Genomic DNA, 14328 nt, shown 5'->3' on the forward strand with positions numbered 1-14328 from the left:
AAATTAAACTCAAAATGGATTAGAGACCAAAATGTAAGACCGGACACTATAAAACTCTTAGAGGAAAACATAGGAAGAACACACTTTGACATAAATCACAGCAAGATCTTTTTTTGATCCACCTCCTAGAGTAATGGAAATAAAAACAAAAATAAACAAATGGGATCTAATGAAACTTAAAAGCTTTTGCAAAGCAAAGGAAACTACAAACAAGATGAAAAGGCAACCCTCAGAATGGGAGAAAATATTGGCAAACAAATCAACAGACAAAGGATTAATCTCCAAAATATATAAACAGCTCGTGCAGCTCAATATTAAACAAACAACCGAATCCAAAAATGGGCAGAAGACCTAAATAGACATTTCTCCAAAGAAGACATACAAATGGCCAAGAAGCACATGAAAAGCTGCTCAACATCACTAATTATTAGAGAAATGCAAATCAAAACTACAATGAGGTATCCCTCACACCAGTTAGAATGGGCATCATCAGAAAATCTACAAACAACAAATGCTGGAGAGGGTGTGGAGAAAAGGGAACCCTCTTGCACTGTTGGTGGGAATGTAAATTGATACAGCCACTATGGAGAACAGTATGGAGGTTCCTTAAAAAACTAAAACTAGAATTACCATACGACCCAGCAATCCCACTACTGGGCATATACCCTGAGAAAACCGTAATTCAGAAAGAGTCATGTACCACAATGTTCACTGCAGCACTATTTAAAATAGCCAGGACATGGAAGCAACCTAAATGCCCATCGACAGACCAATGGATAAAGAAGATGTGGTATATATATACAATGGAATATTACTCAGTCATAAAAAGGCACGAAACTGAGTCATTTGTAGAGATGTGGATGGATCCAGAGACTGTCATACAGAGTGAAGTAAGTCAGAACGAGAAAAACAAATATCATATATTAGCGCAAATATGTGGAACCTAGAAAAATGATACAGATGAACCAGTTTGCAGGGCAGAAAAAGACACACACGTAGAGAACAAACATGGACACCAAGGGGGGAAAGTGGTGGGGATGGTGGTGGTGGTGTGATGAACTGGGAGATTGGTATTGACACATATACACTAATATGTATAAAATGGATAACTAGTAAGAACCTGCTGTTTAGAAAAATAAATAAAATAAAATTTAAGAAAAAATCGTCAATATGGTAACCTTTGTGGTTTGTATATTTTACCACAGTTTTATTTACAAGGTACATACAAACCCTAAAGCAAACACTAAATAAATGATATACTAACCAAGAGCAGAGATAAAATTGATACTAAAAGTACTGGGTTGGACAAAAAGTTCATTCGTATTTTCCGTAAGATGGCTTTAGTAGGGCTTAGTTATATTTAAGTTCATTTGAAACCATTTTGTTAGACTGTCTTGTGATAGCTGTCATATCAGCGTGCATTTTAAAAATATTTATCAAAACTAGTGAATTTTTGTGTAGCCACTTAAAAATTGAAGATGGAAGAAAACAACATTTTCGACTTATTATGCTTTCTTATTTCAAGAAAGGTGAAAATGCAACTGAAACACGAAAAAAAGATTTGTGCAGTGTATGGAGATGGTGCTGTGACTGATCGAAAGTGTGAGTGGTTTGCGAAGTTTCACGCTGGAATTTCTTGCTGGATGATGCTCCACAGTCAGGTAGACCAGTTGAGGTTGATAGCTACCAAATGAAGACATTCACTGAGAACAATCAACGTTATACCATGCAGGAGATAGCCGACATACTCAAAATATCCAAATCAAGCACTGAAAATCATTTGCACCAGCTTGGTTATGTTAATCGCTCTGATGTTTGGGTTCCACATAAGTTAAGTGGAAAAAACCTTCTTGACTGTATTTCCGCATGCAATTCTCTACTGAAACGTAACAAAAACGTTCCATTTTGAAACAAATTGTGACAGGCGATGAAAAGTGGATACAATAATGTGGAATGGAAGAGATCGTGGGGCAAGCAAAATGAACTGCCACCAACCACAACAAAGGCTGGTCTTCACCCAAAGAAGGTGACGTGTATATGGTGGGACTGGAACAGAGTCCTCTACTACGAGCTCCTTCCAGAAACCAAAAGGTTAATTCTAACAAGTACTGCTCCCAATCAGACCAACTGAAAAGTAGCACTCAACGACAAGCACCCAGAATTAGTCAACAGAAAACGCACAATCTTCAATCAGGGTAACACAAGACCACATGTTTCTTTGATGACCAAGCAAAAACTGTTACAGCTTGGCTGGGAAGTTCTGATTCATCTGCTGTATTCACCAGACATTGCACCTTCGGATTTCCATTATTTTGTTCGGTCTTTACAAAATTCTCTCAATGGAAAAAATTTCAATTCCCTGGAACACTGTAAAAGGCACCTGGAACAGTTCTTTGCTCAAAAAGATAAAAAGTTTTGGGAAGGTGGAATTATGAAGTTGCCTCAAAAATGGCAGAAGGTGGTGGAACAAAACAGTGAATATGTTGTTCCATAACGTTCTTGGTGAAAATGAAAAATGTCTTTTATTTTTACTTAAAAACCAAAGGAAATTTTTGGCCAACCCATACTTAATAAATCCAAAGCAAGTCAGGAAAAGACAAAACAAGAATAGAGAAACGGGAGAAAACAAACAGTAAGATGGTAGGCATAAATTTAACCATATCAGTAATTACATTAAGTGCATATCGTGAAACCGAAAGATTAAATGACAGTGTTTGACTGTAAGACCCAACTATACATGCTATCTGCAAAAGATTCAAAAGCAGTTGCCTTGGATTCAAGGAGGAAAGGAATAGTTTGAAACAATAATGGCAATGTGAGGGGGCCAAAGAAGGCTGAAAATTTAAACAGGCTACTTCTACTCAATGACAGCCAAAATTTATTTTATTTCATTCCTATGAAAACCAGATAATGCTGCATGAAGACTACACACTACACTATATGCTCCCTACGGCTTCAATCTAGTTTAAAACTTTGATTTTCAACCTACATTTTTACAGTGAATGCTCTTTTAACAAGCCCCAAAACTAACTTGCCAAAATTCATGCTACCCATCGCTGAAAAAAACATAATGACTATTACAGAACGATACACAGAGTACTCCCAACTAGCAACTCTGTTCCCCCAAGTTGAGGTGAATGCTTGCACAAGTTGTATTTGTTCTCAAACCTGAACACCAGCTGAACTTATTAAGTTAACTGAAATACTTTTTAAACCAACAGAATAAATGCAAGAAGAAAGCTGTTTCTAAAAATCAAATTTGTAGTTTCGATTTCCTTAGCTTCTCTCCCAGGAAATGCACAGAAAATTCACTAACTTCATCCCAATGTCTACTCAAAAAATTGCTTCTTTTCAAGGCCTTTCCTGTCCATCAAAAGTGAAGGAGCATTCTCTGTATTCTCTACCCCATAGACATATTTCACTTTTCTTCAGAACATTCAGTCTGATATTACATCTTTGTTGTCTTATGTCTACCATTAGATTATAAACTCTATGAAAGCAGGAAATTTGAGTCATTTAGTCTGGATCCCAAGCAGTTAGAAGAGGGCAAGTCACACAACAGATGCTCAATAAATATTTAAATGATTAAGAAAGACTCCTTCAAGATAATCTGATTAAAAGGAGTTGCACCTTTTAAAATGTGAGCTGCACTCAGATTGCAGCTTTTTTGATAAGCTACCAGTCCAAATAATATCAAGTAAGATAGTTCCTGTGTTCCCCATTCCCCAAAGGAATTCTTCCCTGAATTCAAACTCTGTCATAGCCTTATTCACCACTATTCCCCAATACACATCCTTCTCTACAACCAAACGGGAATACTCCTCTGAACATCCCCCACTGAGTTCAATTTAATCTGCTAAAGATCATACTTAAAAGACAAGAGGGGGTAATAGGCTTTATGTTGGATGAATTTTCATTGTTTAACATGCCTGACACCCCATTATTAAGGAGCCCTAGTAAAATTCAAGTCTATTACAGGGTAAAAGAGAAAACATAAAATCAATTTCTGAAGGCTCATGTCACAGATAATCAAACAATTATTAACGCTGAGAACAACCATAACAGCAAAATACCCTAACAACAGTTAAACAGTGCTTTACTGTGGGCTCAAATGATTCCTACTGCTTGGAATGGTCTCTTCTCCCTCTGCCACCTATCAAAATCCTTCATCTATCTTCAAGGTTCAATTAAGGGCCACCTCTTCATTACATTTTATCTTTTTTTTTTTAAAGATTAAAAATTTTTTTTTGATGTGGACCATTTTTAAAGTCTTTATTGAATTTGTTACAATATTGCTTCTGTTTTACGTTTAGGTTTTTTGGCCACGAGGCATGTGGGATCTTAGCTCCTCGACCAGAGATCGAACCCACACCCCCTGCATCAGAAGGCAAAGTCTTAACCACTGGACTGCCAGGGAAGTCCCTCTTCATAACATTTTCTGATCATTTGCTACAACTGGATGAGAAGTCTCTCTCTCTCCTTTGATCCCCATAGAATCTTTAATTCAACATCCCTTAAAGGATGTACACAAATAATACACAGAATATAGTATACATATTTTCTTCTCTGTTACAAGTCCTAGAGGGTAAAAATTGTATCTTATTCATCTTTACATCCACTAAAGCACCTTAGAAAATGTGTTGCATGTATTTATTGTGTTGTAAGTATTTATTAAACTTTTAAATTTATGTTCTTCCACATTACAAAGCAGTTGAACTGACTGAAACTTCATGCTGAAGTTGTTATCATTCCAAAATTTTGCAGTAGGACAACTCTTTGAAGTGGTTAACGCTTTCGGTTAAATAAATCAGCTGAAAGCAATGACTTAGATTCAAAATTTTCCACTCCATTTGAGAATGAGAACATGCTCATTTCCTAACACTCTGCAACAGATTACTTACCTGAGACCATGGTCTGTGATCTGATAACATCCAGACAGACTGAGAAACAGAAGTACACGCCCAGTCTCTTGATCAGTTTTTTCACTCCCAGAGTAAATTAAGTCTGTTCCCCTAAGCAATCTAGTCCTTGATGCTTTTCTACACAATGCAGAAGACTCCGGGAGTGCTGACATAGTTCTTAAAGCTGTTCCTGTACAACAAAATGAATGACCACAATACGCGAAGGCTGGAGAAGCACAATGCTGCTGCCAACAGACACTAGTCCTTAGTCCAACAATATCCTTACTGTAACAACCGGAGGAGGAACAACTAAAACTGGATGCTGTTTCCATTACACAAAGACTTTCAACATTTCTATGTCTCCATTCTACAGCATCTTCAATATCAGCCAAATCTTCAGCATCTAACATCCACACATAAGGAGAAGTGAAATTTTCAGAAGAAATAGGTTTAGTCCAGGGGTGTTCATTATCTATTTCTTCTCCGATGCCCTTGTTAGTTATATCGTGCAAACAAGCATACTGCTTGGTGGACTGCATGGTAATGTCTTTATTTTTCCAGGTAGTCGAAGTAATTTTGCTTGCTGAAGTTTTCAAAAGGCCACTCTGATGAGACGTCAAAATTCCAAGAGCTCTAGAAATCTTCTCTAGAGCCACATCTGTGATTTTTTCACATCCAGATAGATCAAGATGCCGAAGACTCTGGCAGCAACCAAGCCAAGACCAACTATAATTAAGAGGTAACAAAACTATTAGTGGATATTGTTAAATTCTTCAAAAGATTTGATTATATGTAAGTAAATGGAAACTACAAGAAAGATTTTAAATCTAATATAATCAATCATTTACTGAATATCTGTTGTTAGGCACTACTTTAAATGCTAGGAATATGAAAAGACAATAAGAGTAATGAGGAACTAAGAGTATTGCTAACCCAAAAGAAGAGTAGGAAAGGAGAAGGGTATGGAAGGGAGAGACTCTTTTTCATCCTGAAAAATAACCAATAGAGGAAAGGCTCTACAGACATGAAAGAAAGAAAATAATAATTAGAGGAGAAAGATCCAAAAGAACAAGCTCTAGGAATTGGTAGAGAATTAGCCTTAGCCAGAGAAGAATACATTTCTCCCTCTGAAATTGGAAAAGAGGTGCTGATATAAATGCTAGGGTGGGAAACAGCAGAGCAAGGTAGAATAAGAAGGAAAGTAGCAGCATCCAAAGAAATAAAATCTGAGGGTTGCTTGAAGAAAGTGTTAAAATTTTAGAATAACTATGAAGAGGGAGCTTTGCCAAATGGTACTGGGAGCCCAACTGAAAATGAAAACTTCTTTAAAACACAGTACCAAGCTACATGGTTACACAGCAAGGCTCAAAAGCCTAGACACAGTACAAGATTATAAAGGTGACAGGATGATACATATGTAAGTTTTGAATCAGCTGGGACCTAAGGACAAAAGCAAAGAATTGGAGGGTGCTACTACCATAACATGCCCAAAATCTGATAGTAGAAAGTAATAGTATGATTAAACTGTAATTATGTAAATGAAAAACTACAGAACAATTCTACTGATTCATAGTTAAGAAATCATTAAATTTATATATTCAAAAATAACTAACCTGTCAAATGCAGAATCTGAAATGTCAGTTTGGGTAAGATCCAAATGCTCCAAGTTAGGACAAAGCTCTAAAATCTGCCTAACCTAAGAGGGAAAAAAAAGTCACTGTGAAGATCTGCAGAATTTAGTTAGGTTAGAGACATAACTTTTAGTAAGTAATATATAACTTTTAGTAAGTAATATAACCAGTGGTTCTCACACTTTTCTGCATGTAAAAATCACTTCAATTCTGCCTTACAAATATATATTGTGATGAAATCTCAGAAAATCTGTTTTAGTAATTCTAAGATTAGACCCAGGAAATTTACATTCTTAAGGAATACCCAAGGAGATTCTAATGTAGGATATCACAAGATAGTCTTTTATAAAACCGTGATTTAATTTCACCTGCCCATCTTACCATGCCTTACACATTATAAAGAATCATATAAAACTGGGCTTGATCACTTAACATCTGTGAAACTACATAAACTGTTTAACCTCTCAGTCTATGTTTCCTTTTCTATAATATGAAGACAATGATATCTATGTTAAAAGATTACTATGAGAACTGAAATGAAAAAAGATGAAAATTAGCAGTGTATGCCTACCCATGGGAAGGTACACTCATGGGTAAACTGTTGTTTTTTTTTTTAATTAAACTCAAGAATAAGCAAACAAAATGTAGATCATTGCTACTTTTTCTTAATACCTAAACTAGTGCTAATTTATACATACCATTTTGCTGGAAACTGCACAGCTGTACGCTAATACTAAAGTTTTTACAGAAGTACCAACGTACGGTAGAACATTATGAATTAAGCCATGGAGTAAACGTTTTTCCATTTGTGCAATGCTGATGGCAATCGATTCCTCTGCAGACTCTTCTGTAAAATGAATTCAAAAGTCTAAGAAATTGATACAATAATTATGATTAGGCTACTCAAGGAATCACCAAATCATTAAATATGAAATACTTTTTGCTCTCCTTTTAAACTCCCCTATATATGCAAAGCAAATTAAATGGACAAGTCCTCATTTGCCAGGACTTAATATTTATATTAACAGGTCTGACATCAACTAAAAAGAGACAAAAGAAAAAGAAAAAAGGTTTAAATGGGAATGAAAGGAAGAATTTTTTAACATGCTTCAAGGCTGAAGGTAATTTTCTTCTCAAGCTAATTATCAGAGGGAAGATAAAAATAACTCCAGTTTCAGGCACTGAAAAAATTTTGGAAAAAACTTTGACTACTTGAAGAATAGTGTTAAGTTCGTCAAGAGAATATAGGATATCAAGAGGAAAATGAACCATAATAAAAATAATAAAAAGTATCATTCATTATTTTACATAAATATCAATAAAAGGGACACAGAGCTAGAAGAGATTTGAAACAATTAAGTTAGGCTGGTCATAATAAATCAAGCAACAAAAAGTACCTTAGAATTTTTAAGAAATTAAAAATGAGCATGGCTTTTGTTTTCTGCTTAATAACTTCTGTAGAGTTTAGATGTGTATAACAGGATGCACTACTATAACAAGTAAAAACAAAAAACAAAAACCCTACAAACTCCAATTCGATATAAGGAAAAAAACACACTACACCAAAAAGAATGAACTAATAATTTTATCACCTTTCTCAGAATTCTATTGCTTTTTTGCTTACCCAAAGACCTAACTCAAATGTCTCCAAACATAAAACAGTTTAACAGAATAAGCTGAGGAAGTCTCATTTAAAACAAAACTGAGTGCAGCTGACAAAAGGAATATAAATAGAAACAATAATTCTGAATTTTTGACTGTTTCCATGTTTACAAATATTATTCTAAATTCCTCCTTTAGTTAGACATATATGTGAAATACAGGGATAAAAGTGACTTTTAGTGAACGCTATTTATTCTACTACAATTTTATTTCCAAATGATTCTTTTGTTTCTGTGGCTCTATCTAAATGTGTACTGTTTACTGTGAAATCCTAAAAAAAAGAAAACTAAACATCCTATGAAGAATAATAACTTCTCTACAAGACTAGTAAAGACAGCTAAGCTGAAAAAGCACTAACATAGATGACAGATCCAAAGTTTACTCTTAGATACACTAAACAGCTAAACAGATATATTACCTTAGAAAGGCCCCATCATTATAACCTTAACCTTTCTCTCTCAATATGAAAGAAAACAACAGCAATCTCTTTGTCTATCTTTAAGTGCTGAGATAAACACATTAAGTTTGATAAAGCCTTTAAAACTCAACCCAGGTATTATGAATTGATTTTTTAGAATGGATAAATCAAGTCTTCCCTAAGGTGACATCTGAGTAAAGACCTTAACTCCTTCAGGTCTTTGCTCAAATTTCTCAAGGGACCTTAACTACTCAATCTATTGAAAATAGTAACTTCTTTCCTCTCTTCCTGGCACGCTTTTCCTTTATTTTTCTCCACAGCACTTAACACTATCTAATGCAGTATATATTTTGCCTGTCTTTACTGTCTGCCTCCCCCTCCAAATTTTAAGCTAAACAAAGCCAAGGATTTTTTTTTCCCCATTTTGTTCACTATTACCCTCATGCCCAGAAAGTGCCTGCCACAGGATAAGCAAATCACCAAATCTAACTGGAATAGACCTCCTCCTTACATGACACCTTCCAAACATTTAAAACTATACCAAGGTGTTTTGCACCTTCATTTCATAAAAATAAACTTGCTGCTAAAACAATAATCTTTGTATTTATATTCCTTACTTTCCATAAGTTTAGTGCTTTGCCAGACCAGCTTACTATAAGTGGGCAACTTATAAATAAAAAATTCCTACAGGTTCAGTTTTACGAAGTAGAATATCTTATTAGTTTTTTTTTTTTTTTACTATTTTCATCATCTTTTAATAATCATTATCTAAAGTAACATCTAAGATAGAATTTGTGTCTTTCTCCTCCATATTCCCAAAGAGCATCTTTCAGCACCTTCATTACAGCGTTTTCCAATACATACCTTGATTAAGAATCATGTATTCTAAATTCTCCTGTTTGTGAGTTCTTTGAGGGTAGGGATAAAGTCTTTGTCACCCTTGAATTCTCCCACGGTGCTTAATGAATGGCTACACTAGTTTTTATAATCCCTTACCATTTACAAAGAACTTTCATATATATTACTTCTTAATTCTATAACCACCATGTGAGGCAAGTGGCATGACTGTTTACAAATTAATAAACAGGTTCAACAGCTTTATGCTCCTTCCTCTGGGCCACAGACGACTCAATATATTACTACTGAGCTGATCAAATGAAGTGGCCCTAAAAACACACTGTAAACTGCATAGCACTATAATGAATGTATATTATTTCAATAAGGAAAACAGCCATCATTTTCTGATTTTTTTAAAGCGTTTAAATAAATATAAAAACATATGGGAGGGCTTCCCTGATAGCACAGTGGTTAAGAATCCATCCGCCTGCCAATGCAGGGGACACAGGTTCGAGCCCTGGTCTGGGAAGATCCCACATGCTGCGGAGCAACTAAGCCCGTGTGCCACAACTACTTAGCCTGCGCTCTAGAGCCCATGAGCCACAACTACTGAGCCCACACGCCACAACTATTGAAGCCCGCGCACCTAGAGCCTGTGCTCCACAACGAGAGAGGCCACACCACAATGAGAAGCCCATGCACCGCGACGAAGAGCAGCCCCCGCTCGCTGCAACTAAAGAAAGCCTGCGGGCAGCAACGAAGACCCAACGCAGCCAAAAATAAATAAAAATAAATAAATAAATAAATAAATCTGTTAAAAAAAAAACATACGGGAAACAAGCCTATACACATTTAAAAATTACTTTAAACAGAATTTTAAATACGCTTACTATTCTGTGAAACTTTAGAAAGCAGTAGGCTTAAAAACACCAGTTTTTTTAGAAAACACAAAATACATAAATCCTAGCACCTAAGTACTTGTTAAATGTAACAGTAATTATTAAAGCACCATGTAACAGTTTTAATTCCAGACATAGCTTACCAGATTCATCTATATCGGCATCTTCATCCCACTCCTGAAAAGCACGACTTTCATCTTTTCTATTTTTCACCCATTCCTCATCAGGTTCAGTATCAAGTTCAGTTGCAGGACCACTATACCAGTCACCTACTCAACAAATAAACAAAAGGAACAAAATACGATTAGATCGGCTACCATTACAAAAAAATAACCTATTTATAACAAAAATGTCTGCACACAAAAAATATGTGAGCCACACACAATGAGCCACCTATTGTTAGAAACAATTGTGGTTTAAAAAATTACATTTAAATAAGCACAGAATTCAATTCCAGACATACCAAAAACTATGAAAAATAATTATCAACAGTCTTAACAAGAAATTTCAGAAATCACTGAAAACAACCTAACCTTTTTCCCTACTGTGGCTTCACACTGGCTCCAGCAATACCCCCATTAAGACAATTGCTAATAAACAAAAGGAAGCAAGACTTTCTGCTCAGTAGTGAATTAGCAATTCAGAAGTAGGTGGGAACAGAAAAAGGGAAAGATTAAGGTAAAGCTAAACCATAAATTTAAAGATCCTGGAGAATACGCTGCGATTAAATTACATGATTGTGAAGTGCAAGACAATGCAGAATTAATTTATTGAATTCCTAACGTTACATCTAAGTGAGGGCTCCTCAACCTTAACACCACTGATATTCTGGGCTGGGTAATTCTTTGTTGTGGAGTGCTTCCCTGTGCATTGCAGGGTGTTTAGCAGTAACCCTAGCCTCTACCCCCTGGATGCCCGCGTAATACTCCAAGATGTGACAAAAATGCCTCCACAGGCATTTCAAAACATCCCCTGCAGGGGGTCAAATCAATTGTGATCAAGAATCACAGGAAACAAATACCATAAATAAAGTAAATTACAACCATTTTTATTGGAACTTTTTGTTTAAGCATATTAAAAACAGAAAAAAAAAGCAGCATATTTAATATCTGGTTAACTTCACAGAAATCTAGCATAGCATCATCATATTTGATTTTTATATCAAACAGTACCTAATTATGTATTACTACCTAATAAGTAATTCTTCATAATCAAAAATACATCTAATAAAAAAGTATGTGATATATCCATACTTGCCTTATCTGACTTTTCACTTAATATATTATCCTACAATAAGAAAAATTATTCTACATAAAAATAATAATTCTAATCATTTGGATCATACAAGTCTACCCAATACTCCAAATAGCTTCATGCAAAAAATATTATATAGCTAACAAAAGCTTATTTAAAAGTGCTACATATTGATATAAAAAATAAAACTATTTCTAAATCATACTCACACTTTAATTATGTAAAACATATATATTACCATGTCAAAGTGACAAATTATAAAAAACTAAAAACAATGTCAAATTTGAGGTACTCACCTAGAAAAACTGTTTTAATTCAGTGACAGAAGAATATATGCCATATTAGTTGTATTTATCCCATGACTGCATTATATGCTCATGAAAGCAAAATTTTCTTTAATTGTTCACATGTAAAACTAACTTACCACAATGAAATTAACTAATATGAAATTGTAATTTATAGAATGAGGCATTACTAATCACACAAAAATATGCTAAAGACAAAAATACATTCAGTTATCTTGAGCTACTATCAAAAGGGAAACATAACAGTGCCTCACCTTTAAATTTTATAGAATTATTTTGTATTTTTAAAATACTCATCTAATTATGTAAAGCTGTTCTGACAACCTATTAATTTTATTTTTAATGTTTTGTTATGGAAAATTACAAATATAGTCAAAAGTAGGAATAAGCAGCATTAAACAAGTAGCATAATGAACACCTATGTACTCATCACCTATCTTCACAATTATCAGGGCTTCCCTGGTGGCACAGTGGTTAAGAATCTGCCTGCCAATGCAGAGGACACGGGTTCGAGCCCTGGTCCGGGAAGATCCCACATGCCATGGAGCAACTAAGCCCGTGTGCCACAACTACTGAGCCTGCACTCTAGAGCCCGCAAGCCACAACTACTGAAGCCCGTGCGCCTAGAGCCCGTGCTCCACAACAACAGAAGCCACTGCAATGAGAAGCCCACGCACCACAATGAAGAGTAGCCCGTTTGCCACAACTAGAGAAAGCCCGCAAGCAGCAACGAAGACCCAACGCAGCCAAAAACAAATAAAATAAAATAAATTTATTAAGAAAAAACAATTATCAACATTTTGCCAATTATTTTTCGTTCCATCCCCAACTATTTTTTCCTATTTATTTGAAAGGAAATTGCACACATCACGTAATTCACTCATGAATACTTCAGAATTGTTAGCTTTTAAAAAATGTATACAAAGACATATAATCTAACTATGAAACCTATTTTTAGTCAACCTTTCAGAGTTTCCCTCCCTGGCCTTGCTTATTAATGTCTATGAGTATATACTTAAAAAAAAACAGATCGAAATACTTTTAAAACAAACTAAGCGTCCCATTTACCTACCTCTGGCCCAATGAACAGGGTAAAGATGTTTCCAAAGTGATCCAGTTTTTGCCAGCTGAGACCATTTAGTGCTTACTTGACTGCATCGACATAATTCTTGAGGATTAAGATAACTGAAAATTGACAGCATTACCTCAGGAGGAAGATGAGTTATACCTGTGGATTGTTCTGACACTTCCGCTTCTGAAATAAAAAAGAAAACCTTTAACATTAAAGGCTCTAAGAGCAAATGCAGTAAGAAATTACAATCACAATTCTATAAATAAAATCCAGTGCCTAAAGTCCACTCCTTCCTGCTTGCAAGGTGTGAAAAGGAAGTAACATGGATTAGAGGTAACATGGAGATGTTAAACTTGTTAAGAACCTGTAGGGTTAAACTATCGTGGTCCAAATCATACTTCATCAGTGGGAGCTACAATAATGAACACAGGATTTACTTCCTCTTACAAAGGCGTCGCAGAAAATACAATACTCACTTTGTAGCATAAGACGCATCATTTGAAAAAGGAACCCAACAGGTTATATAGCTTTAAGTCAGCAAGTGTAGAGTCAGTCAAATAATGAGAAATCCAGGGCATTTTTAATGATGCACACAAATCTCACAACATTTTCCATTCATGCATTACAACTCCTGTCAGCATGTTCCTTGTGTTCCCTCTTTGATTTTCACATTTCATGTAAGAACTCTGAAATCTGACTTCTATAACGTTTAGGTGCCTCAACCTTATCCTATTTATGAGCCAGTTGAGACAATATAATGTAAATATTTCTAATGCTGGTATACATTTATCAGGAATCTTTTGTCAGCAGCTAATGTAGAAAACAGTTATTGGATATCCAATTTCCTATAATGGGTTATTTCAGTAGCAACTTTCCAAAGAAAAACTGCAAATCAGGTGTACAATAAAGAATATAAAATACAGAAGTTTCATCATTACTGTACTAAAAAGAATCTGAGTACCTTATATATTTGATTTGTCTTCACAAAGCAACTTAAATATAGAAATGCTATGATGAATTACTTTAACCTAACCCTTTACAAATGGCAAATATTTTAAACATAATACAGCTATAATTTACTTTGAAGGAGTGAGAAAATTCAACATAGTAAGTGTGACGCTTTTAAGTCCCATGTTATAATTAAAATTAAACCAGATACAACAGGTCCTGACTTGATGTCTAAAGCACAAGCTGCATTTCAGAGTGAAGCACACAAGCTTTATGGGTTTAATTATAGCTTAACCTATAAAAACAATTTTGTTCCAACATGCATCTCACCTACTTTATTAAATAAAAATAAGAAAAAAGGACCAATTTCAAACACTTTCAAGCAATTTTAACAGGAATGC

The 14328-nt window shown here is 35.0% G+C and overlaps 1 protein-coding gene across 3 annotated transcripts in view; it reads right to left on the bottom strand.

Annotated features, from left to right (window-relative positions):
• Window positions 1-14328, bottom strand: part of FBXL5 (F-box and leucine rich repeat protein 5) — a 50777-nt gene that overhangs the window by 21397 nt on the left and 15052 nt on the right. For 2 of the 3 annotated variants that reach the window (XM_007464072.1, XM_007464074.1), the window contains exons 5-9: window positions 12980-13162; window positions 10492-10617; window positions 7231-7379; window positions 6515-6597; window positions 4902-5627 (exon numbers count right to left, since the gene is read on the bottom strand). In XM_007464072.1, coding sequence (XP_007464134.1) covers window positions 4902-5627; window positions 6515-6597; window positions 7231-7379; window positions 10492-10617; window positions 12980-13162 — 1267 coding nt within the window. The remainder of the gene's footprint in view (window positions 1-4901; window positions 5628-6514; window positions 6598-7230; window positions 7380-10491; window positions 10618-12979; window positions 13163-14328) is intronic. The other variant, XM_007464073.1, reaches the window with a different exon arrangement.

This window comes from Lipotes vexillifer, unplaced genomic scaffold (genome assembly GCF_000442215.2).
Source record: "Lipotes vexillifer unplaced genomic scaffold, Lipotes_vexillifer_v1.1 scaffold1653, whole genome shotgun sequence".
NCBI lineage: Eukaryota > Metazoa > Chordata > Mammalia > Artiodactyla > Lipotidae > Lipotes > Lipotes vexillifer.